The sequence below is a fragment of the Schistocerca gregaria genome, chromosome 3, assembly GCF_023897955.1.
Source record: "Schistocerca gregaria isolate iqSchGreg1 chromosome 3, iqSchGreg1.2, whole genome shotgun sequence".
Lineage (NCBI taxonomy): Eukaryota > Metazoa > Arthropoda > Insecta > Orthoptera > Acrididae > Schistocerca > Schistocerca gregaria.
The window spans coordinates 616172838-616198708 of record NC_064922.1 but is presented as its reverse complement, the minus strand read 5'-3'; the positions used below and the strand labels follow the sequence as shown (position 1 = coordinate 616198708).

At 43.9% G+C, this 25871-nt stretch overlaps 1 protein-coding gene across 1 annotated transcript in view; it reads right to left on the bottom strand.

Moving 5' to 3' along the window:
* LOC126355531 (ATP-binding cassette sub-family B member 5-like) overlaps window positions 1–25871 on the bottom strand; it is a 188199-nt gene that overhangs the window by 69521 nt on the left and 92807 nt on the right. Inside the window, exons 7-9 of the mRNA XM_050005875.1 lie at window positions 17916–18020; window positions 11874–12035; window positions 2588–2791 (exon numbers count right to left, since the gene is read on the bottom strand). Coding sequence (XP_049861832.1) covers window positions 2588–2791; window positions 11874–12035; window positions 17916–18020 — 471 coding nt within the window. The remainder of the gene's footprint in view (window positions 1–2587; window positions 2792–11873; window positions 12036–17915; window positions 18021–25871) is intronic.

Sequence of the window (25871 nt, the reverse complement as noted above, 5' to 3'; positions counted from 1 at the left end):
ATCGCTCCCCACACCATGATGCCGGGTGTTGGCCCTGTGTGCCTCGGTCGTATGCAGTCCTGATTGTGGCGCTCACCTGCACGGCGCCAAACACGCATACGACCATCATTGGCACCAAGGCAGAAGCGACTCTCATCGCTGAAGACGACACGTCTCCATTCGTCCCTCCATTCACGCCTGTCGCAACACCTCTGGTGTGCGGGACCGTAGCCCAGCTTCATGGAGACGGTTGCGAATGGTCCTCGCCGATACCCCAGGAGCAACAGTGTCCCTAATTTGCTGGGAAGTGGCGGTGCGGTCCCCTACGGCACTGCGTAGGATCCTACGGTCTTGGCGTGCATCCGTGCGTCGCTGCGGTCCGGTCCCAGGTCGACGGGCACGTGCACCTTCCGCCGACCACTGGCGACAACATCGATGTACTGTGGAGACCTCACGCCCCACGTGTTGAGCAATTCGGCGGTACGTCCACCCGGCCTCCCGCATGCCCACTATACGCCCTCGCTCAAAGTCCGTCAACTGCACATACGGTTCACGTCCACGCTGTCGCGGCATGCTACCAGTGTTTAAGACTGCGATGGATCTCCGTATGCCACGGCAAACTGGCTGACACTGACGGCGGCGGTGCACAAATGCTGCGCAGCTAGCGCCATTCGACGGCCAACACCGCGGTTCCTGGTGTGTCCGCTGTGCCGTGCGTGTGATCATTGCTTGTACAGCCCTCTCGCAGTGTCCGGAGCAAGTATGGTGGGTCTGACACACCGGTGTCAATGTGTTCTTTTTCCATTTCCAGGAGTGTAATTGTCACACATCCTCTGCAGAAAGTTTGCGCATAGGTGATGCTGGCGACCCTATCAGCTTAGGGACCCTAACGGCCTCTTGGGCCTCAGACTGGCTCTATACGTTGATATACCAATAAGTAGGACATCATCCCCTTTTACTGTGCTGTTTATACACTGAAGCGCCAAAGATACTGGTATAAGCATGAGAATTCAAGTACAGAGGTATGTAAACAGGCAGAATACGGCACGGCGGTCGGCAAACGCCTATATAGGAGAACGAGTGTCTGGCCAGTTGTTAGATCGGTTGCTGCTGCAACAATGACAGGTTCTCAAGATTTAAGTGTGTTTGAACGTAGTGTTATAGTCAGCCAACGAACGATGGGACCCAGAATCTCCGAGGTAGAGAGGAAGTAGAGATTTTCCCGTACGATCACTCCACAAGTGTACCGCGAATATCAGGGATCCGGTGAAATATCTAATTTCCGGCACTGCTGCGGCCGGAAAAAGATCCTTCAAGAACGGGACCAAAGACGCCTGAAGAGGATCGTTCAACGTGACACAAGTGCAACCCTTCCACAAATTACTGCAGATTTTAATGCTGGGCGTCCAACAAGTGCTAACGGCGAACCATTCATCGATATGGGCTTCCGGAGCGACTGTACGACACAAAGCTTTACGCCTCGCCTGGGCCCGTCAAGAGCGACATTGGCCTGTTGATGACTGGAAATATGTTGCCTGGTCGGACGAGTCTGGTTTCAAATTGTATCGATGGATGGATGTATAGAGGTACGGAAACAACCTCATGAATCCATGGTCCCTGCATGCCATCAGGGTACTGTTCAAGCTAGTGGAGCGTCTATAATGGTATGTGGCATTTGCAGCTAGAGTGATATGGCACCCCTGATACGTCTAGGTACGACTCTGACAGGTACCACGGACGTAAACATCCTGTTTGATCACCTGCGTCCATTCATGTCCATTGTGCATTCCCAGGGACTTGGGCAATTCCAGCAGGACAATGCGACACCCCACGCGTGCATAATTGCTACAAAGTTACTCCAGGAACACTCTTCTGAGTTTAAACATCTCCGCTGACTACCAAACTCCCCAGACATGATCATTATTGAGCATATCTGGGATACCTTGCATCGGCCTGATCAGAAGAGATCTCCACCGCCTCGTACTCTTACGGATTTATGGATTCCTGGCGTTAGTTCCCTGCAGCACTTCTTCAGACATTATTCTACTCCACGCCACGTCGTGTTGCGGCACTTCTGCCTGCTCGTGGGGGCCCTACACGACAGTAGGCAGGTGTACCAGTTTCTTTGGCTCTTCAGTGTGTAACCTAATGTCACATAAACACCATTTCAGTGCCATGACTTATGTGGTGGTCACATGAGTTCCTGGTACCAGTTCTACATCACCTACACAGCTCTATTGCGTTCTTTTGAGGTCTTGACTAATATTTTCTACAGTGAACTTAATAACTATCCGCCATTGGCCAGTTATGAATAGCACCATCCCTAAACCAGTAACGCTACCTGCTTTCGGCTGATGGTGAACAACACTGTTGGCTGATTATGAGCAGAATTATTAGTTTTGGAAAGTCTACACAGCAATGTGGAGTGTACACTCAGAGTATGGGATCTTGATGCTGAGATATTTGATGCTTGATGATGGAGAATTTATCTTGCGTAACTGGTAACATACTGTTGCAAGGAATGAATTTTGTTTGCTCTCTCTCAGAGATATATGACTGTGTTAACACTAGTTTAGTGACTCTATCAACAAACAGCTTGTGTACTCACAGCCTCTGCCTTGTTGAGTTCCTCGAGCTCGTCGAAGGGTCTCCTGGAGACAGTTTTGGACAGGTAGAGCAATGCGTAGATCAGTAGCGGAGCCAGTCCCAAGGTGAGAGCTCCCAGCTGCCAGTTGTAGTACAGCGACAGCAGCGCGCTCGCCCACACCACGCTGCACAGCTGCACCACCAGCGCCAGCTGCTCTCCTGAAGCCTACAGTGAAAGTGCAGCTCAGATATTACCAACAGCCCATGTAGACAGAGTCCCCAGTTGCCAGTTGTAGTATACTGCTATTCCCCACACCTGTACCACAAAGAGGCCAGCCTCTGTCCTGGGGTGTACAAGGGTGCTCAGAGCTTAGACGTCGCAAACAGTTTGTGTTGATGGCTCCCAGTTGCATTTCAGTGACAGTAGTGTGCCCTCTTTGGCATTGTGGAATTTTAGTGTCGTCTCGAAGCGTTAGTGAAAACTAGATGTCTACGTTTCTACCCATCACATATGAAGTGACATTATTACAACCATCTTAGATGTGATATCTGTGGTGATGCATATGATGTGATGTGTACTGATGAAATAGGTACAAAGGATTAACCTGAAGTGTATAAACATCATTTCGGAGGCTTTCAGGGAGGACGTTCTCTGAGTATTTCAGTAGAAGGCACTTGTGGCTTCTATTGAGTCCTTATAGAGAAAATAATGTAGCTGTGATTTTTTGAGTTTGTTATCCCATTTGGGTTTTTTCTGTGAAAACAGCTTCACAACATTGAATACAAAACTCAGTGTGACGCACCAATCCTTAGACAAAGGAAAAGGTACTGTGCTGTGTGTGTTATCACTGCACGAACTGCTCAGCATGGCGTCATATTGCATTTCCATTGCATTTGGCTAAACCATAGATGAAGTGCATATAAGGCTACTCGTCATCAGTAATCCAACACATGGTACTGTTATTTACTATCAACATACCACTAACACTACGAGAAAAACAAATCCGAGACAGAGCTGAGCCATACTGAATGCAAGCTTGAAGTAGAAGAGTAAACTAGGCATTACTATTGTCAACAGCAAGCACTGTTAGTAAAGAGAACAAGACTGTTTCCAACCAAGCCACACGGCGCATACCGTCGACATTTCCGCTGTACTGCAGATATATTCAGTGCAATCCAGGTATTAAGAGAAATGGAAATAAGAAGTCAAACGAAATGCAATTACTCTGGGTTAACCCATCGGAGACCACTGCTCCCTCACACCGAGATACTATATTACTTCGAATCAAAATGAGACACGACGCCCTTCTATTTAACATACTATTTGCATCTGTATGTTCTAATAATCATTTATCGTACTACGTGGCGCAGTGGCTAGCACACTGGACTCGCATTCGGGAGGACGACGGTTCAATCCCGCGTCCGGCCATCCTGATTTAGGTTTTCCGTGATTTCCCTAAATCACTTCAGGCAAATCCCGGGATGGTTCCTTTAAAGGGCACGGCCGACTTCCATCCCCGTCCTTTCCTAATCCGATGAGACCGATGACCTCGCTGTCCGGTCTCCTTCCCCAAACAATCCAATCCAATAATAATAATTTGAGTACTGTATGGTTGATAATTACTTTAATATGATATCCGTATAAATAATATCGGAAATAACCTATTTTGAGTATTAACATCAGCGTTTTTATCTCAGTTTCTGCCCCTCTAAGCTGTCTGGATACATATGCTACTGAGTGCTCCTGTCCATCTATTTGCAGACTCAAAACCCAGCCTAAGGCAACACTGCTGGAGTCACAGGACAGTAAGGATTGTTCCTGATAGTCTGGGGAGGCAAGAACTGGACTAGACGTTAACAAATGTGTTAGTTTCAGAAAATAGAAAAATCATCATAAGTGCAAAAAACAGAACGAGGTGGCGCGGGGCTTAGGACACTGGACTCGAATTGGGGAGGATAATATTTCTAACCCATTTCTCGCCATCCTGATTTTGCTGTTCTGTGATTTTCCTAAATCGCTCTGGGTAAATGCTCGAATAGCTCCTTTGATAGGATTTCCTTTCCTGTACTTGAAACAGTCCAAACTTGTACTTCATCTCTAAATACCTCGCTGTCTCCCTTTTTGCTTCAGATTCAGAAAATGCCCCTGCACAACCTCCAACATTTTGTCAGTACTATTCGGCTTCTACGTGTTCAAGACAACTGGTAGGGTGTCTGCACGGGTTCGGTTGACGACTGCAATGGAAACAGAACCGATTTGTCAAAACTGGAAAAGGTTATGACCAATTCTTTCTGGACGACGGTCAAGTTCTTTTCGTAGCGTACTGATCTTATTCGCTCAAAAAGTACGCCAGAGTGGAAGTGAATTGCAACAGAGTCAGATGCAGGTAGGCAAGAGTGTACTGTGTTGCTAAGTAAAACGTGGCCGGCATGCATTGCTAAACAGATCCAGCTGCTTGTGGTACAGCAATAGCTGATGCTGCAGTATGGCCGGCCGATGTGGCTGAGTGGTTCTTGGTCCTTCAGTCCGGAACCGCGCGACTGCTACGGTCGCAGGTTCGAATCCTGCCTCGGGCGTGGATGTGTGTGATGTCCTTAGGTTAGTTAGGTTTAAGTAGTTCTAAGTTCTAGGGGACTGATGACCTCAGATGTTAAGTCCCATAGTGCTCAGAGCCATTTGAACCATTTTTGAGCTACAGTATGCTAGTGGAAGGACGAAATCTTTACCCACTTGTCACTATAGAAGTAGTTAGAGTACGTCCATTAGCCCTATATGAACATAGTCTGGAGCGTGTAAGTACTCAGCCATTTGCTAAAATAGTCTTGTCTCAGTATCACAGCCTAACCACGAGCCTGAGACATCCGGAGCAACATCTTGGAACGCAGTACAGGGTCTGCTGTTCGACCACGGAACAGGGCAGCCTACTCTGAGTCACGAAAGCAGCGTGCGCCAGAGCAGAGAGAATCCCACTCGCTGGAGGGAGGTCAGAGCCACCTTCTCGGCGTCGCCAGCTGCGCTGCCACACTGTCACCACGGTTGCAGCCAGAGCTGTCGCTGGCAAGAGCATTCGAGTGACACCTCTGAGCTATCAGCAACGCTAGACGTCTTTTATTTAGCATAACATTAGATTAGATTAGATTTGTTTTTCGCTCCATACATCCGTGCTGAGGAGCTCCTCGTGGATGTGGAACATGTCAATTTTTTTAAGCTGAAGTAACAATACTAATAGTATGACTATATAGAACACATCATTTGTTTCTATTAAAAAATTCGTCAATGGCGTAGAAGAAGTTGCCCACTAGTGAGTCTATTAAACTGATCTTTATTTGTAACTAAATTTTTATGTTTGTTGGCGAATTATTGTAGATGAATGTTCCTGTGTAGTGGACCCTTTTTTCAACTAAAGTAAGTGCTTTTAAGTCCTTGTGAACATTATTTTTGTTCCTTGTATTGTATGTATGAACTGAGCTGTTTGTTGGAAAAAGAGATCATTATTTAGGACAAATTTCATAGAGGAGTAAATATACTGAGAGGCAGTAGTTACTACACCCATTTCTTCGAAGAGGTTTCTACAGGGCGACCGTGAATTTACTCCACAAATAATACATATTACACGCTTTTGGACTCTGAAAACTTTTGGTTGACTTGTAGAGTTACCCCAAAATATTTTACCATATGACATTATGGAATGAAAATAGGCAACGTATGCAAGCTTTTTCATTTTTATGTCGACTATGTCTGCTAATACCCGAATTGCAAATACAGATTTGCTAAGGCGTTTCTGCAGTTCTGTGGTGTGCTCCTCCCAACTGAATTTATTATCAAGTTGTAATCCCAGGAATTTAAGACTGTCAACCTCTTCTATCTGCTCTTTATGCATATGCTGGGTGTAAACCTCTTACAGGTTCTGAATTGCATATAGTGAGTCTTTTCGAAGTTTAATGTCAGTGAGTTGGCTTTAAACCATTTATTTATATCCATGAAAATATCATTAGCAGATCTTTCTAGAACTACATTCAACATACTATTTATTGCATTATTTGTGTCATCTGCAAACAAAACGAACTCTGCTTCTTGCAGTGTAACTGATGAGAGATCATCAATGTGCACAAGAAAAAGCAGTGGCCCTAAGACGGATCCTTGTTAGACACCACATGTAATTTCTTCCCATTCTGATGATGACTGATGACTTAATTCACCAGTCCCTTGACTGACACCCATTGTTTCCTGTAAGCGAGGTATGACTTGCACTGCCTGTGACACCATAGAATTCTAATTTATTTAAAAGGATGTTGTGGTTCACACAATCAAATGCCTTTGACAAATCACAGAAAATACCTGCTGCTTGTAATTTGTTATTTAATGAAATGATTCAAATGGCTCTGAGCACTATAGGACTTAACGTCTGAGGTCATCAGTCCCCTAGAACTTAGAACTACTTAAACCTAACTAACCTAAGGACATCACACACATCCATGGCCGAGGCAGGATTCGAACCTGCGACCGTAGTGATCACACGGTTCCAGACTATTTAATGAATTAAGTACATTTTCACTGTAGGCGTAAATAGCCTTCTTGAAATCAGAACCCTTCAAATATCCAAACTGTGTTCTTGATAATATGTTATTTGTGGTCAGATGGTTGAGAAGCTGCCTGTACATTACTTTTTCTAAAATTTTTGAGAATGCTGGCAAAACCGAAATCGGTCTGCAGTCGATGGTATCTCTTTATCCCCATTCTTGAATAGAGGCTTAACTCCTGCATATGTTAGGCAACTGGACGCCTGCACCAAGCCGTTCCTTATGTACTATGACCGAGGACTGGAAAAAGAAGTTAACTAAACAAATCTACTGTCGTCCACACACCTCATTTCATTCTCCATGGGTGACAATCAAACCGTCATTCAACATTATGAATGTGTAAGTTTGTGATATATTAGTGTGCCTCTGCAATGAAATAAAAGCGTGATTAGACTTATTTTACTGCAGTAAATAACAGTTGTGAAAACTATGAGTTTCATAAGCCATTTTCAGATAATTATTGTACTTGGAACCAGCAATTTCCACTAGTGTTATTCACAGTTGCTACGTCCATCGAATCACACAGTACTTTTGCCGAAGCTGATAACTTCAGCGTTGAGCGCTCATAAACTCCTTTTGCCACAGAGGCGCAGTATTTAAGAAACTTGTTGCTACTATTGTCTAACATTTACAGCATTTGTAGGGTTAGAAAACGATTTTGACAGTGTTGACTGGAGTTCAGTATTTGAAATTCTGGAGTTATTAAAGCTGCAATACAAGGAGCAAAAGGTTATCTACAACTTACCCAGGAAGCAGACCTTAATTCTAGAAGTCTTAAGTGATGAAATTGAGGCAGTAGTTGAGAATGGAATGGGACAAGGTTGTAGTCTACTCTCGTGTTAGTGAACTGTACAATGAAGAAGCAGTAAAGGAACGTAATTAGAAATTTGAGAAGGGAATTTAAGTTCAGGGATAAGAATTAAAACCGTAAAGGTTTTCTGACGACATTGTAATTGTGTCAGATGCTGGAAAGGACTTGGAAATACATTTGAACGGATTGGATTGTGTCTTGAAAAGAGATTATATGGTAAACATAAATAAAAGTAAAACAAGAGTAATGGGGGGGTTCTCAAATTAAGTCAGACAGTGTTATGGAACTAGATTAGGAAACGAGAGTATCAAAGTAATAGTCGAATTTTAATATCTGGACAGCAAAATGACTGATAACGGAAGTAGTAAAGAGAATATACAGGGTCATTCAAGAAGGAGGAACAGATTTCAGACATTTATTACTTCCAAACTACAAATGATAGAAACAATTCCAACGTCCCTGGAAAGAGAAAAATTCATATTTTTATGCTTTCGGTGTCTTACACGACAAATATCAAAGGGTGGCTCATTTCCTGCCACACACGAAGTAGCTGGTCTCTCGTTATCAAATTCACAGCTTCAAAAATGCGATGTCGCAGACTTTCAAGAGGCACAATGGGGATAAATACGCGGTTTTTTACGTAACCACACAGATAAAAGTCACAAGGTGCGAGGTCTTGGACGTTGGATTGGAAGAGAAAGAGCAGAAGATGACCTTCAACGCCGGTGGTCCCCCGGGCCTCCAGACTCACCCCTTGTGGCTTTTATCTGTGGGGTTACGTAAAAGAGCGCACTTTTATCCCCCCCCCCTCCCCCCATGACCGACACTGTTGAAAGTCTGCGAAACCGCATTGTTGAAGCTGTGAAATCGACAACGGGAGACCAGCTGCTTCGCGTGTGTCAGGAAAGGAACCACCGCTTTGATATTTGTCGTGTATCAAATGGTGCTCACATTGAATGTATAAAAGTTTGAATTTTGCTCTTTCCAGGAATGTTGGAATTGTGTTTCTATCTATTGTAGTTTGGAAGCAATAAATGTTTGAAATCTATTCTTTCTTTTTGAATAGCCCTGTATAACGTAGACTGGGAACAGCAAGAAAACTTTTCCGAAAGAGAAAAATGTTAACATCGAGTATAAATTTAAATGTCAGAAAGTTTTTCCTAAAAGTAATATTTGATGCGCAGACTTATACAGAATGGAAATGGGAACTATAAACAGTACCGGCAAAAAGAGTTCAGAAGCTTTTGAATTTTGGTGCTTCAGAACTACGTTGAAGATTAGATAGATACAGCGAGTAAATAAAAAAGAGGTACTGAATTCAACTGGGGAGGTTGGTTCATTGATGTGGGTGGAGGGAACCAAACAGCGGGGTCATCGGTCCAGTTGGATTAGTGAAGGATGGGGAAGGATTCAACCACGCCCTCCCAAAGGAACGATCCCGGCATTTGCCTGAAGCGATTTAGGAAAATCGCGGAAAACCTAAATCAGGATGGCCGGATGCGAATTTGAACGTTCTCTTTCCGAATGGGAGTCCCGTGTAAATATGGAGGAAAGACCTTTATAAAATAAAAACGAGGTTAATAGAATACATTGTTAGAATTAAAGGCACAGTTGATTTGGTAGTGGGAGGAAGCCTGGGAGATGGAAACTCTAAGAAGGAGACCAAAGCTTGGCTGCGGTAAGCAGGTTCAAATTTATATAGTTAACCAGACCATATTAGAGGTATGAGCAATAGCAGTCATGCAGAGACGTAACGGCTTGAACAAGGCAGGCTAGCGTGGAGAGCTGCATCAAACCCGTCTTCGGACTCCTGACAACAGTAACAACAGCAACAACATCAATAACAAGCTGTATGTTGTCTGAAGTGAATGTATTGAAGGCCAGCTCATGTTGGAGTGGAAGAGTTGAGTATACAGATAAACCAGTAGCATCTAGACTTCATGGAATCCAACTGTTTGGCGAAGTGTTCCGTGTGTGGGACACTGGAGTATACAAATGTCATTTGTACTCAAGCTTAAGGTTGTGCACCGACAGACGAAATCAGAATTTCTCTGCAGCATCTCAGTTGGCCTGCTCTTGCCTAGCGAATCGTAACCTTCTCCACTGTACTGTGTTTTCTGCCACATAATATGAACAGACGTTTGCGAATGCGGCGATAAGCCGATGAAAACAGGTACTCTGCAAGCACTGCTAGGAAAATAGGAGACAGTATTATGATTTGTATAATACACTACTGGCCATTACAATTGCTACACCAAGAAGAAATGCAGATGAAAATCTGACATGTGATTACATTTTCACGCAATTTGAGTACATACTTCCCGAGAAATCGGTACCCAGAACAACCACCTCTGGCCGTAATAACGGCCTTGATAGCCTGAGAATTGAGTCAAACAGAGCCTGGATGGCGTGTACAGGTACAGCTGCCCATGCAGCTTCAACACGATACCACAGTTCATCAAGAGTAGTGACTGGCGTATTGTGACGAGCCAGTTGCTCGGTCACCATTGACCAGACGTTTTCAATTGGTGAGAGATCTGGAGAATGTGCTGGCCTGGGCGGCAGTCCAACATTTTCTGTATCCAGAAAGGCCCGTACAGGACCTGCAACATGCGATCGTGCATTATCCTGCTGAAATGTAGGGTATCGCAGGGATCGAATGAAGGGTAGAGGCACGGGTCGTAACACATCTGAAATGTGACGTCCACTGTTCAGAGTGCCGTCAATGCGAACAAGAGGTGACCGAGACGTGTAATCAATGGCACCCCATACCATCACGCCAGGTGATACGCCAGTATGGCGATGACGAATACACGCTTCCAATGTGCGTTCACCGCGATGTCGCCAAACGTGGATGCGACCATCATGATGCTGTAAACAGAACCTGGATTCATACGAAAAAATGTTTTGCCATTCGTGCACCGAGGTTCGTCGTTGAGTACACCATCGCAGGCGCTCCCGTCTGTGATGCAGTGTCAGGGGTAACCGCAGCCACAGTCTCCGAGCTGATAGTTCATGCTGCTGCAAACGTCGTCTAACTGTTCGTGCAGATGGCTGTTGTCTTGCAAACGTCTCCATCTGTTGACTCAGGAATCGAGACGTGGCTGCACGATCCGTTACAGCCATGCGGATAAGATGCCTGTCATCTCGACTGCTAGCGATACGAGGCCGTTGAGGCCAGTACGGCGTTCCGTATTACCCTCATGAACCCACCGATTCCATATTCTGCTAACAGTCATTGGATCTCACTAACGCGAGCAGCAATGTCGCAATACGATAAATCGCAATCGCGATATGTTACAATCCGACCTTTATCAAAGTCGGAAACGTGATGGTACGCAGTTCTTCTCCTTACACGAGGCATTACAACAAGGTTTCACCATGAAACACCGGTTAACTGTTGTTTGTGTATGAGAAATCGGTTGGAAACTTTCATCGTGTCAGCACGTTGTAGGTGTCGCCACCGGCGCCAACCTTGTGTGAATGCTCTGAAAAGCTACTCATTTGCATATCACAGCATCTTCTTCCTGTCGGTTAAATTTCGCGTCTGTAGGACGTCGTCTTCGTGGTGTAGCAATTTGAATGGCCAGTAGTTTAATCCCTTGGTATCCCTTAAGTTCATTATACACATGGAAATCACTCTTGGCCGGCCGCGGTGGTCTAGCTGTTCTAGGCGCGCAGTCCGGAACCGCGCGACTGCTACGGTCGCAGGTTCGAATCCTGCCTCGGGCATGGATGTGTGTGATGTCCTTAGGTTAGTTAGGTTTAAGTAGTTCTAAGTGCTAGGGGACTGATGACCCCAGAAGTTAAGTCCCATAATGCTCAGAGCCATTTGAACCATTTGAACTTGGCTAGAAGTGGCTGTGAATGGCCCTCAAAAACAAGTGTAGGCTACATGTAACACAAAGGAGCTCACCTTCTGGACGTTGGCAGCGTCAACCCTGAGCAGGTGCAACAGGCTCTCGATGTCGTTCTCCTCTTTCTCGAACCACGTCAGCTCCTGGTGCAGCATCGCGTCGAACAGACTCTGGCGCAACCTCTTGGTCAGCCGTGAACCAGCTGCCGCCATTGTGTAGCCCTGCACGGGCCGCGAGGGCGATGTTGTAATGAAGCTTATGTATTATCTTCTTCGTCAACAGTTGAAAAATCTATTTGAGTTTCGATATTTTCGCTGTACATCAAAACATGACACGTTCGAACTGAAACATACTACTAAATTAGAAAAAAAAATTATAGTGCGTTGTTTCTCAACATTCTCAATAAAACATTTAGCTAGGATCAAATGACTTACACCACAATGTGGTTATAGAAATTTTATCACCAAGTGATCCTTCTGTTGCTTCTTTCATAAGGCTAAATGACTCGGTGTAGATTGATCAGCAGGTAGGATCTGCCTCATTTAAGTCAAGTCAGTATTTTTATTATTATAAATGTAAATGTAGTTTCGTCAAAAAAGTGTTCGTGCCTCACATTATTTTAGTATACGCAATGATAGTCATATGCAGACGTAATACACTGACGTGGAAAACTTAAGGACGAAAGCAACTTTCGTACGATGTGTCACTCCCAAGTAACGTAGCTCAATGAAACTTGCACCAAACAGAAAAAACTGCTATAGTATAGTACAAAAGGTAACTGAAAGAAATGCGCAACGAGACAAACAGAAATGACACTTCTATTCAAAGACAACAATTACTGTGGTGTCAACATGATTTGTGACTCACAAAAAGCGGCACATTAATATGGTGTGTGATCACCACGGACGGCAGCGCATGCACTGCAAGGCTGGCCACAAGGTTGGTAAACAGTTCTTGTGGTAGGGCGTTCCATTCCTCCACCAGTGCGGTTGGCAACTGTTGAAAGGTCATTGGTGCAACACGTCTCCCCAATGCATCCCAAACTTGCTCAATGGGATTTAAGTTGGTGGGACGGGCAGGCATATGCAAGATATGTCAGGAGATTGATACATTTGTTTCCAAAATTAGCAATTATATCAAGAGCAAAAGTAGCTGAACTTAATTTTTTGAGAAGCTCAGTAGGATGCTTCCTCGACTTCAAGTTTTCATAAATGTGTACAACCAAAAATTTGGAGGTTTCCATCCTATTTACTGATTCCTACTCGTGTGCTACACCAGTTGTTGGTATGACTCTATTTGTTGTACAGAACTGAAAATAGCGTGTTTTTTTTTTTCAAAATTAGGCAGAGTCCATTGTCAGAGAACTACTTACTAATTCTTTGGAAAATATTATTTACCAAATCTTCTGTTGCTTTCTCTTAATGGGATTTATTACACTGAAGAGCCAAAGAAGCTGGTACACCTGAATAGTATCGTGTAGGGCCTTCACTAGCACGCAGATGTGCCGCAGCACGACGTGGTGTGAACTCGGCTAATGTCTGAAGTAGTGCTAGAGGGAACTGACACTATGAATCCTGCAGGGCTGTCGATGAATCCTTAAGAGTACAAGGCGGTGGAGATCTCTTCTGAACAGCATGATGCAAGATATCCTAAATAAGCTCAATAATGTATATGTTTGGGAATTTGGAAAACCAGCGGAAGTGTTTAAACTCAGAAGAGTGTTGCTGGAGTTTCTCTGTAGCAAACTTGAACGTGTGTAGTGTCGCATTGTCCTGCTGGAATTGCCCAAGTCCCTCGGAATGCACAGTGGGCATGAATGGATGCATTTGATCAGACAGGATGCTTACGTACGTGTCACTTGTCAGAGTCGTACCTATACGTATCACGGGTACCATATCACTCCAACTGCAAGCGCCCCACAGCATTACAGAGCCTCCAACAGCTTGAACAGTCTCCTGCTGACATGCAGGGTCCATGATATTATGAGGTTGTCTCCAGATCCGTATATATCCATCTGCTCGATACAATTTGAAACGAGACTCATCCGACAAGGCAACATGTTTCCAGTCAGCAACAGTCCAATCTCGGTGTTGACTGGTCCAGGCGTGGCGCAAAGCTTTGTGTCATGTAGTCATCAACGATAGACGAGTGGGCCTTTTCTCTGAAAGCTCATATCGATGATGTTTCGTTGAATGGTTCGTATGCTGACACTCGTCGATGTCGCAGCAGTGTAATCCGCAGCAATTTGAGGAAGGGTTGCACTTCTGTCACGTTGAGAGAATCTCTTCATTAGCCATTGGCCCCGTTCTTGTAGGATCTTTTTCCTGCCACAGCTATGTCGGAGATTTGATGTTTTACCAGATTCCTGATATTCATGGTACACTTGTGAAATGGTCGTATTGGAAAAATCCCCTCTTCTTCGCTACCTCGGAGATGCTGTGACGCCGGCCGTTGTGGCAGAGCGGTTCTAGGCACTTCAGTCCGAAACCGCGCTGCTGCTGCGGTCGCAGGTTCGAATCCTGTCTCGAGCATGGATGTGTGTGATGTCCTCTGGTTAGTTAGGTTTAAGTAGTTGTAAGTCTAGGGGCCTGATGACCTCAGATGTTAAGTCCCATAGTTCTTAGAGCCATTTGAACCATTTTTTGATGTTGTATCCCATCGCTCGCGAGCCCACTACAACACCACGTTCAAACTCACTTAAATCTTGATGACGTGTCGTTGTTGCAGCAGCAACCAATCTAACAACTGCGCCAGACAGTTGTTGTCTTATATAGGATTTTCCAACCGCTGTGCTGTATTCTGCCTGTTTACATATCTCTGTATTTAAATACACATGCCTATGCCAGTTTATTTGGCACTTCAGTGTATAACAGCAATACCGTCTGCAGAAAGTACCAATTTGGTATTATGAACGTTGTTAAGTGATAGGGCACTTGCTGATATAAGGAATAGGAGCGGACCAAAAATTGTACCCTCTAGCACTCCCTTTCTGATTGTTTCTCAGTCACTAAAATTTTCTACCTTTCCGACATTGTCATAATTATTGAGCACAACTTTTTACATTAGATTTGTTATGTTTGATTCGAACCATCTGCGTCTAAAGCCATCAGTCCCATAAAAGTTGAGTTTTTCTAAGAAAGTAGCATGATCTACACAATCAACACTTTGGAAAATCACAAAAAATGCCATCTAGCGATATATTATTATCTGGGGCTTGTGCTATTTGTTGAATAAATCTGTAAATAGTATTTTCAGTCGAGTAACCCTTCTTGTATCCAAACTGTGACATGCTAATTAAATTGTCTCCAATGAAGTGTGAGATTACTCTTCAGTACTTTACTTATTCGAATATTTTGGAAAAAGATGTCAGTGAGGAAACTGGGCGATAATTTTTTTAAGTCTGTCCTCTTATCTTTCTTAAGAAGTGGTTTAACAACTGCACATTTTAACCTGTCTGGAAAAACTCCTTGTGCCAGTGATGGAGTGCATATATCACTAAGTACATTACTTAACTTTTCAGACAGCGTAACTTTTCAGATTTCTGTCTTGAGATTCCATCAACCCCCCATGAGATTCTGTTTTTTAGAACTTTTGTAGATGCTGGTGCTGCTTGTAGCTGCTTGAAGTTTTGTGGAATGACTTTTTTGATATATCCTCTTACTTCTTCAACTGAACAGTTCACTCCTGCATTTGCTGTTACGTTGAGAAAGTAAATGTTAAAAGTACTTACAACTTGTGAATTATTAAGCACAACATTGTCATTTAATTTAATTTCTAAGAAATCTTGTACACTGACTGGCTGTCCTGTCTTCCCTTACCGTAGCGTCCCTCGGGAACACGTGGATTACCTAACTAACCCATTGTCACGCGGATTTGACTGGAAGTGAATGTTCAAAACTTTGGCCAGGTGTGCTAGGGCATTGTAATATGGCTACTTCTATGCTAATCCACTTGTCGAAAACTGTCATCGAATATCTTGAACATCACAGAAAAAAAGAGCTACAGTAAATTCGTGGGTATTATACTACGTCTGAAACAAGTGCCCTAGAATTAAGTGCTAATATTACTAAAAACAAACAAAAAGTTCATTTGCATAGCGTATGACATTACACCTTGTCTCCTAATGTTTAGAGCAGTGTAACGGTTGCAGTGCGGCACGAATCATGCATCGATGAAGGGAGTACGCGCGAAAGCTTTCAAACCCGTTTGCGGAGTAATAACGCCTCTAGTTCCTCAGGTTAAGACGCAAATTTCCTGGGAGGACATCCCTTCTGTACTAGAATTCGCCTTACCCGAAAGGGGGAAAGACTCGAAGTAGTGTGAAGCTTTTTTAAATCTTATGAACGCTCTTCTAAAGGCTGGAGAGAAGGTTGTGAGGCAAGGTGAACTAATTAACTTTATTAAGCTCCCTAGGTCTTACAGAAAACTCATAATCATCATCGTCATTATCACCTTGAACAGTTTCCTACACACAGGGTCTGTTTGGAACATAAGGCTCGCCATCTAGTCCTGTTTTCCTTGCTGTGTTCATTCTGGTCCAGTCCACTCCTCTTTTCTTTTTTAATACACTCCTCCACACCTTTCACCCATCTATCCACTGGTTTTCCTCTTGGTCGTTTCCTCAGGATCTCCATTTCATGTATCTTCCTGGGAACGCTCTAGTTTCCTATTCTTTTTAATTGCTCATACCGTCTTAGCCTTGATGTTCCTATCCTGCTCTGCAAGGGTTACTCTTTCATCATTACCTTCACCCTTTCATGCCTCATGCTATCTCTCCTTGTTACTCCTATCCTACTTCTCAGGAAATTCAGTTCACGCGCCTGTAACCTGCTTACATGTCTTTTCTTCGTTACTCGTGTTTCAGATGCATAGGTTAGTTTTGGGTATAGTAATTTCTACATTTTATTTCTTTGCCTTTTTGTGGGACATCTTTGTTCCAAATCAGACTACTAACACTTAGGAGGAATGCTTCTGCTTGCTGCTACGTTCATTAATCTTTTTCTCATTTCTTCCATTTCCTCTATGATACTACCAAAGTATTTGACACTTTCCACCTTCTTTTGTTGTTCACCTCAAATCCTTATTCCGCTAGTTTTTCTATCTTTCTTTATAGTTGAGCAGAGGATATCACATTTGTTTACATTAAATTTCATTCCATACTGTCTCACAGTTTCTTCCAAAGCTTCCAGCTATCCGTATATATAACTATCTAGTCAAAATAGTGGTTACTCCTCCCTGAACCAAGGCTACAAGTAGAGGCGCCTTCTGGCTTTCAGGGAGAGAGGCATTCTGATTGGGCACTCGATGGAAGCCTGTGTGAGTGCTTAATAAAAACAACGACGCAGCTGAGGGAGATATTGTGGAGCTACTCTCTATAAGACCTACAGAGAAGCTACTAGACTCTTCTGTGCTCCATCACGCTGTATAATGTCGAGAGCAGCTTCAGCGTTGGCGAATCGTACCAGCAGCAGCTGTAATGCCGTCCGTCCGTGTTAGAGAAGGCGAAGCCATTGCGCTACTTGCTTCACGTCTCATCTAAGCTTGCGACGCTCTAGCGCCTCGTGTTTGCGTTTTCCTGACAGGACTAAGGTTTCGTTCTCTCTGCTTTGGTGCTAGGCCCAAATGTATTTGGGGAAATATGTTGTTTGTGTTGCTTTAAAAAGTCACTGCGCTTCAAAATAAATGACTTCCTGTAAAAAAATAAGTTAGTTCTGGTTGGTCCATCGATCAGAACCTTTCCCCAACGAAAGCACGTGTTTTTCCGTTTCTTAATTGTGTTCTGGGGAGAGTGTACAGGTGCTCGTTCTTTTGAAACCGGCAGGCAGGTAGGTGTTGCAGGACTCGAGCCCTTCTGTCAGATGGGTGATACGCAGTGCAAACGTAAAGGTGTTTAACTCGAAATCCATTAGCATGCCATCTGGGCACCATCAATAAGAAGAGGCTATGTGTCTTACTAACTCAGTCTACCTTACAGGACGAAGCATGCTATAATGCACACTGTACCTGCATTTCGATGCCGTGAAACCATGCCTTTGCTTACTTCTTCATCGTATTATGCAACTACCTTCTCTTTTAAGTTAATCCTAGAATTTTTAGCATACCTGTACAATTAGTGATGTCCCAGACAAACAACCAGCTATGAGGAATATCTTCGTATAGAAGTCTAGTCTCCTATAGATATCTGCCACCGGATTAACTGATATTAGCTGAAACACAACAGAAAAGCAAAATGAGTGTGTGACTCCATTATTGAGGCAAATCACGTTATTATGTGTATACTGGACTGCTCTTTGACGCCGTAACAGCAACGCTAAAACAATTTCTGGTGCAACATAGACTTAATAGTTTACTACTAAGTAATACCGGGTGATCAAAAAGTCAGTATAAATTTGAAAACTGAATAAATCACGGAATAATGTACACTCCTGGAAATGGAAAAAGAACACATTGACACCGGTGTGCCAGACCCACCATACTTGCTCCGGACACTGCGAGAGGGCTGTACAATCAATGATCACACGCACGGCACAGCGGACACACCAGGAACCGCGGTGTTGGCCGTCGAATGGCGCTAGCTGCGCAGCATTTGTGCACCGCCGCCGTCAGTGTCAGCCAGTTTGCCGTGGCATACGGAGCTCCATCGCAGTCTTTAACACTGGTAGCATGCCGCGACAGAGTGGACGTGAACCGTATGTGTGGTTGACAGACTTTGAGCGAGGGCGTATAGTGAGCATGTGGGAGGCCGGGTGGACGTACCGTCGAATTGCTCAACACGTGGGGCGTGAGGTCTCCACAGTACATCGATGTTGTCGCCAGTGGTCGGCGGAAGGTGCACGTGCCCGTCGACCTGGGACCGGACCGCAGCAACGCACGGATGCACGCCAAGACCGTAGGATCCTACGCAGTGCCGTAAGGGACCGCACCGCCACTTCCCAGCAAATTAGGGACACTGCTGCTCCTGGGGTATCGGCGAGGACCATTCGCAACCGTCTCCATGAAGCTGGGCTACGGTCCCGCACACCGTTAGGCCGTCTTCCGCTCACGCCCCAACATCGTGCAGCCCGCCTCCAGTGGTGTCGCGACAGGCGTGAATGGAGGGACGAATGGAGACGTGTCGTCTTCAGCGATGAGAGTCGCTTCTGCCTTGGTGCCAATGATGGTCGTATGTGTGTTTGGCGCCGTGCAGGTGAGCATACGAGCAGGACTGCATACGACCGAGGCACACAGGGCCAACACCCGGCATCATGGTGTGGGGAGCGATCTCCTACACTGGCCGTACACCTCTGGTGATCTTCTAGGGGACACTGAATAGTGCACGGTACATCCAAACCGTCATCGAACCCATCGTTCTACCATTCCTAGACCGGGAAGGGAACTTGCTGTTCCAACAGGACAATGCACGTCCGCATGCATCCCGTGCCACCCAACGTGCTCTAGAGGGTGTAAGTCAACTACCCTGGCCAGCAAGATCTCTGGATCTGTCCCCGATTGAGCATGTTTGGGACTGGATGAAGCGTCGTCTCACGCGGTCTGCACGTCCAGCACGAACGCTGGTCCAACTGAGGCGCCAGGTGGAAATGGCATGGCAAGCCGTTCCACAGGACTACATCCAGCATCTCTACGATCGTCTCCATGGGAGAATAGCAGCCTGCATTGCTGTGAAAGGTGGATATACACTGTACTAGTGCCAACATTGTGCATGCTCTGTTCCCTGTGTCTATGTGCTTGTGGTTCTGTCAGTGTGATCATGTGATGTATCTGACCCTAGGAATGTGTCAATAAAGTTTCCCCTTCCTGGGACAATGAATTCACGGTGTTCTTATTTCAATTTCCAGGAGTGTAGATAGAGAGGTACAAATTGACCCACATGCTTGGAATGACATTGGGTTTTATTAGAACCAAAAAAATACAAAAGTTCAAAAAATGTCCGACAGATGGCGCTTCATCTGATCAGAATAGCAACAAATAGCATAACAACGTAAGACAAAGCAAAGATGATGTTCTTTACAGGAAATGCTCAATATGTCCACCATCATTCCTCAACAATAGCTGTAGTCGAGGAATAATGTTGTCAACAGCACTGTAAAGCATGTCCGGAGTTATGATGAGGCACTGGCGTCGGATGTTGTCTTTCAGCATCCCTAGAGATGTCCGTCGATCGCGATACACTTGCGACTTCAGGTAACCGCAAAGCCAATAATCGCACGGACTGAGGTCTGGGACCTGGGAGGCCAAGCATGACGAAAGTGGCGGTTGAGCACACGATCATCACCAAACGGCGCTCATCTGTCAGACATTTTGTGAACTTTGTTTTTTTTTGTTCTAATAAAACCCCATATCATTCCAAGCATCTGTGTCAATTTTCACCTCTCTATCTACATTATTCCGTGGTTTATTAAGTTTTCAAAATTATACTGACTTTTTGATCAGCCGGTATGTCAAACCCTTTCCAGTGGTTCATTGGCATTTCGCTCAGGTGTTCTGTGTGTTCCAGAATTTCTTAATGATAGGCTACTATGGATAATTGTGGGTATCCGGCTGCCACCTTCCCCTACAATACACTGATGAGCCTAAACATTATGATCACTGCCCACTGTGAGGCTGCATCCCGCCTCGTGGCGCTGAGCGCACGCGATGCGGCAGGGGAAGTATATGAGCGGAGCACAGACGAATGTGGAATCATTCTAGCGACGATAAGTGGCGCAAATGCGAAAAAATGATAAAAGCCAGATTGATATGGCTTAGTGCCTGGGAGCGAGCATCTGGAAAACGGTGAAGCTGATCGGCTGTTCGCGTGCTACTGTCGACAGTATCTTTGGGAAGTGATTGAAAAATGCTGAAACCACGAGTTGCCGACAAGAAGTTGACCGTCCATACCTCATTGCAGAACACGGGATCGGCGGCTTGCCCGCTCTCTAAAGCAGGATAGGCGGCGGTCTTTGGCAGGTCTGGCGACAGAGTACAGTGCTGGCGCCGGCACAAGTGTTCTGGAGCACACCGTTTGGCACACAGTGTTCAGCATGGTTTCCTGCAGCAGAGGATCCCTACTTGTTCCCATGTTGATCCAACAACATGGTCGATTACGATTACAGTGGTATGGACCGCGGATCAATGGAATCGCTGCACCCGGTCGGATGAATCCCGTTTATTGTTAAACCAGGTCGACGGTCGTGTCCTGATACGGCTGCTCGAAACATACAGAGCACCATGGACGCAGGCCGGTGGGAGCAGTATTACGTTATGGGAGACATACACTTGGGCTTCCATGGGACGTGCGGTAGTAATAGAAGGCACCATGACAGCTGTGGACCACGTGAACATTATTAGGGACCACCTGTAAACCATTATGCTTGATGTCTTCCCTAACAGCTATGGTATCTTCCAGCAGGATACATGTCCATGTCGCAAGGCCATGATTGTGTTGCAATGGTTTGAGGAGCATGATAGTGAACTCACTTTGATGTATTGGCCGTCAGATTCGGCTAATCTGAATCCGACGAAACCCAACTGGGACGCTATCGGGCGCCAGCTCCGAACCTACAAACCAGCCACTCATAAATTACAGGAAGTTTGTAACACAAGTGTAGTTGTCTGGTGCCATAAACATTTGGAAACCTGTTAAGTACTTGAATTGCGTTCCATAGATGGACCAACATGCTTTTAGGTAGGAGGTAAAAATGTTTTACATCATCAGTGTATGCCTCGAGTAGGTGTCAAAAACGTTTCAGCTTATTCACACAAACTGACTGTCGGCGTTCTGTGGCAAAACAAGAGGAATGAGATGTTCACCCGCAAATATATTTTTTTTTTTTTTTGATGAAAATATACACGTGGTCGAGCATTTGTAATGTGTGTGTGTATGTGTGTGTTTGTGTGTGTGTGTGTCTGTTGTACAACTTGGTACTAGAACGTTTTGGGAGATTTCGGTAAAACGCGTTTCTCATTATGTCGGCGAGGACGTTTCTTCAATCACTGTAGGATTGCGAAATGTGGAAAACTTGTAGAGATACGCAGAGACGTACGGAATGTATGGCTGTTTCAGTGAAGAGTAGGGGCGAATATTACTACTTTTCCGACTTTCTATTGCTTCATGCAGTTAATCAGTAAATGACGTAATTAAACAGGCAATTAGCCTCATTCAGGAGTCAAATAAAGCGTGTGCTGTGAGGACCATTGTCGACATCGCAGCCGTTCGACGGCCTTGTTCTCGTGGTTGCGTGAATTGTAATGTCTTACCGCCATGTTCAGGAGCGTGAAGGATTATTGCACTTCAGTATGAAATTCTTACTGAAGAAAGCGCTCGCCACAGCATAAGTCAGCGGCTGTGTATCATATGCATACCACATCCAATTAAATATGTGGTCGTAGGTTCGATTCCTGCCTCGGGCATGGATGCGTATGATGTCCTTAGGTTAGTTAGGTTTAAGTAGTTCTAAGTTCTTGGGGACTGATGACCTCAGATGTTAAGTCCCATACTGCTCAGAGCCATTTGAACCAATTAAATATGTGTGGGGCCCTAGGGCACAAATTGAAGAAGGAGGAACAAATATAATGCAAGTTTTATATGATTGGTGTTGGCTAAATGCTCTAGAAGTATCTATAAAAATATAGTTCATTTAATATCATGTCGTTTACATCGAGTGTTCTGCCGATGGTCGGCATCTTCCCATCTCTATATCACATTGAGAAGACATGGACACACCCACTATCAACGAGATGACAAGGAATCGACGGAAAAGTGTAAGAGATTACAGTCCATTTATTGTTAAAAGGACACTTATATCTCAGAAGAAATCCTACAGTAAGAACCAATATATAGAACAGTTACCAGTAGGTATCGAGGGATAGTTCATGATGAAAAGCAAAGCTCTCTAGCCAGTGCAAAACAAACCCATAGTACAGCAATCAAAAGATTATCAATGTAGCACAAAATAAATTTAGAGTACCTCTGCAAATCAGTTAATAAGAATATACCATGAATACATCTTACCAGGCATCATGGGATACGAAGCAACCAAACTGGCTCATACACCGAGGGAAAAAATATTGGCCCACGTAATACGAAGGGCACGTAAAAGCCTCGGGCATATTAGATAGATCACACCAAACAACACAAATGGATGGTCTTTTTATTATTCTTGTGATCTGGTCAATGGATTATGTTCAAAAAATGGTTCAAATGGCTCTGAGCACTAATGCGACTTAACTGCTGAGGTCATCAGTCGCCTAGAACTTAGAACTAATTAAACCTAACTAACCTAAGGACATCACACACATCCATGCCCTAGACAGGATTCGAAACTGCGACCGTAGCGGTCACGCGGTTCCAAACTGAAGCGCCTAGAACCGCGCGGGTCACCGGCCGGCAATGGATTATGTCATTCCCTACAGAGGAACGGTGTATTTTCTAAGAAAAAAGGGACAGAGATGAAGTAAAACCACTGCAGAACAATATGTAGTCAGCAAGTTGGAAATAATGAATAATTTATTAGTAGAGTGGCTATGGACCTTATAAAGCAACACTACTTGGAACATGAGTCTATGAGATAACGTTGAGGAAAGGTTGTTAACAGGCGACATATACCCATCAGTAGATTTGGTTTACTTTATAACTGACCTTGATCGATCTCCTATCACCTGAAGAATATATTTATAAGGGAAAATAACGTTTGTACGTTTGTGGGCTGACATGGATTCCTGAGCAAGTTGTCATCGAGTATAATTCTGTAATTTACTTTAAAATATCACAGACGGAGAGAGAGAGAGAGAGAGAGAGAGAGAGAGAGAGAGAGAGAGAGAGAGACGGAGAATTATTGAGAAACAATAGTGTTTTTAATATATTTAAAGACAGACGCTCATATGAATCACTAAACAGAAAATCTGAAAATACGTCGCAACGTGAATTGGAATTGTTTTTGGCAAGACAAGACAGCCACAAGAAGATACCAGGCACCACAACCAATCAAGTGAGATGGCATCAAGACGCCCAAGGATAGGAAGACGAGCCTCCATGGAACTTGCAAACGTCCTAGAAACCGTCTAAGAGGAGCAGCAAGAACTAAATATCTAGGGTCACCCGGATTTATGGTTTTTTCAAAAGCTAGTTTCACAACCTTATGCACAAGAAGAACCTGAAACTTTCCATAACTTGCTTTTACAGTTCATAAAAACCAAAAGTCGACTTCGTTTACAAAGATATACCAGATTTCATACTAGCTAAAAATTCTTAAAAAGTATGTAACATTTAGCCATCTTACCCCCAGTATCAGGGTTAGATGACCCAATATGTATGGCATAGATAGCCATCGGACAAAACACTTTAAAATTAAAGAGAAAATTATTGAAAAAATTTAACGCTTTAAAAATGTTTTATCGAATTTCCTCATGTAAAAAATATTTTATAAAGATATTAATTGTAGGTACAGAATAACTTAAACAGAACTTCACATGCAAAAAACAGTCTAGAATTCTTGAATTTTTTACATTTTTATTAACTCGTAGGAACATACTAGTTTTATATGGAAAATTATCAGAAATTGTCTCAATTATGAAGTTAGCTGATCCTAGAACGAAGCCTAATTTATGGAAAAGAATGTTTACTTCATCTTAGATTTATTCTTTTAAAAATTGCATTACCACTTCGATGGCACATATCGACATATAAGGTGCAGGACTCACGTAACCATCGCATACATCTGACACGCTGAATCCAATCACAGGTTTTATCTGTTTTTGAGTAGTGTACCCCACATCCAACACACTCGTCCTCTTCTTCAAGCAGTTGAAACGTCTCTGTGAAGTCGTTTCATAAACGCTTGTCGAATGCGGTACTACTTATTCACTTTACTACTTGACTTTAGCTCAGTCAGGAACCGCGCGACTGCTACGGTCTCAAGTTCGAATCCTGCCTAGGGCATGGATGTGTGTGATGTCCTTAGGTTAGTTAGGTTTAAGTAGTTCTAAGTTCTAGGGGACTGATGACCAATGATGTTAAGTCCCATAGTGCTCAGAGCCATTTGAACCATTTTTTTTTTTTTTACTTTAGCTCAGTTCATGAACTATTCCAGAAAGACTGAGCACTCAGATAAGTCCTATTGAATATTATATGTGTGTTTTAACGTGGGGTTTCGGTTTTGTTTTGTGGGAAACGCTGAGTTGGTCATCGTCTGCTAGGAGCAGACGATGTTGCTTCTCGTTCGAAGGAGAACACAGAATGACCAACTTAAGTTTCCAATACCTGAACGGAGAGGTTTACCCATTTTAGTCGAAGGCTGTTTTTGTGTGTGAGGTTGGAGGCGGAGGGCTACCCCTGCACGGGAGCTAGATAATCTCGAAAGAGAAAGCGGCACTCTTCGGTGAACGCTTGGTGAGTACGGATCGTAACTCTTGAGGGGGGTTTCAGATGATAGGAAGCAGGTTGAGTTAGGACTTCGTTATGTTAAACTGTTGAAATACTTAAGAACTTCAACTTAACTGAAGCGTGTGATGCGAGTTATTTTTCCGAATGTGCCATAATTATATTGCTTTAAGTAGGCTATTTTTGGGTGTTTGAGTTAAAAGTGTGGAAGTTACTTTGTTCATTTTGAACAACAATGAAGTAGAATTTCAAACGGTAAATCTGATCAGGAAAAGCTGGTTAGGATCACTTCAACCGTACATGAGTGTAGGCCCTAATACTGTGTCGAAGCGAGAATGATTTTTAATGATTTTTAATCTTATATTTTGTGGAAGTTGCTTTTTTCTTTGTGTGTCGATTTTGTGCCACGTGTTTGGTAATCAATTACCTTTCCCAATCCTGAATTAATCAAGTTGCTTCATGCACGAAATGGAGTCCTGTTTATCTGGCTACTTAAAGAAATTTGCACACTTGTAATTAAATTATTAAAGTAATTAAACTAATAATTTTCCAGCTCCGCTTTTTTTTTCTAAATGGTTATGGAGATCTTGGACTGGTGGCGACCCTGCACTTCTGAATTTTTCTCATTATTTGTGTGAGAGAAGCAGCTACAAATGCGAGATCTCGTATATGGCTCGATGAGAAACGTCGTAAAGATGGT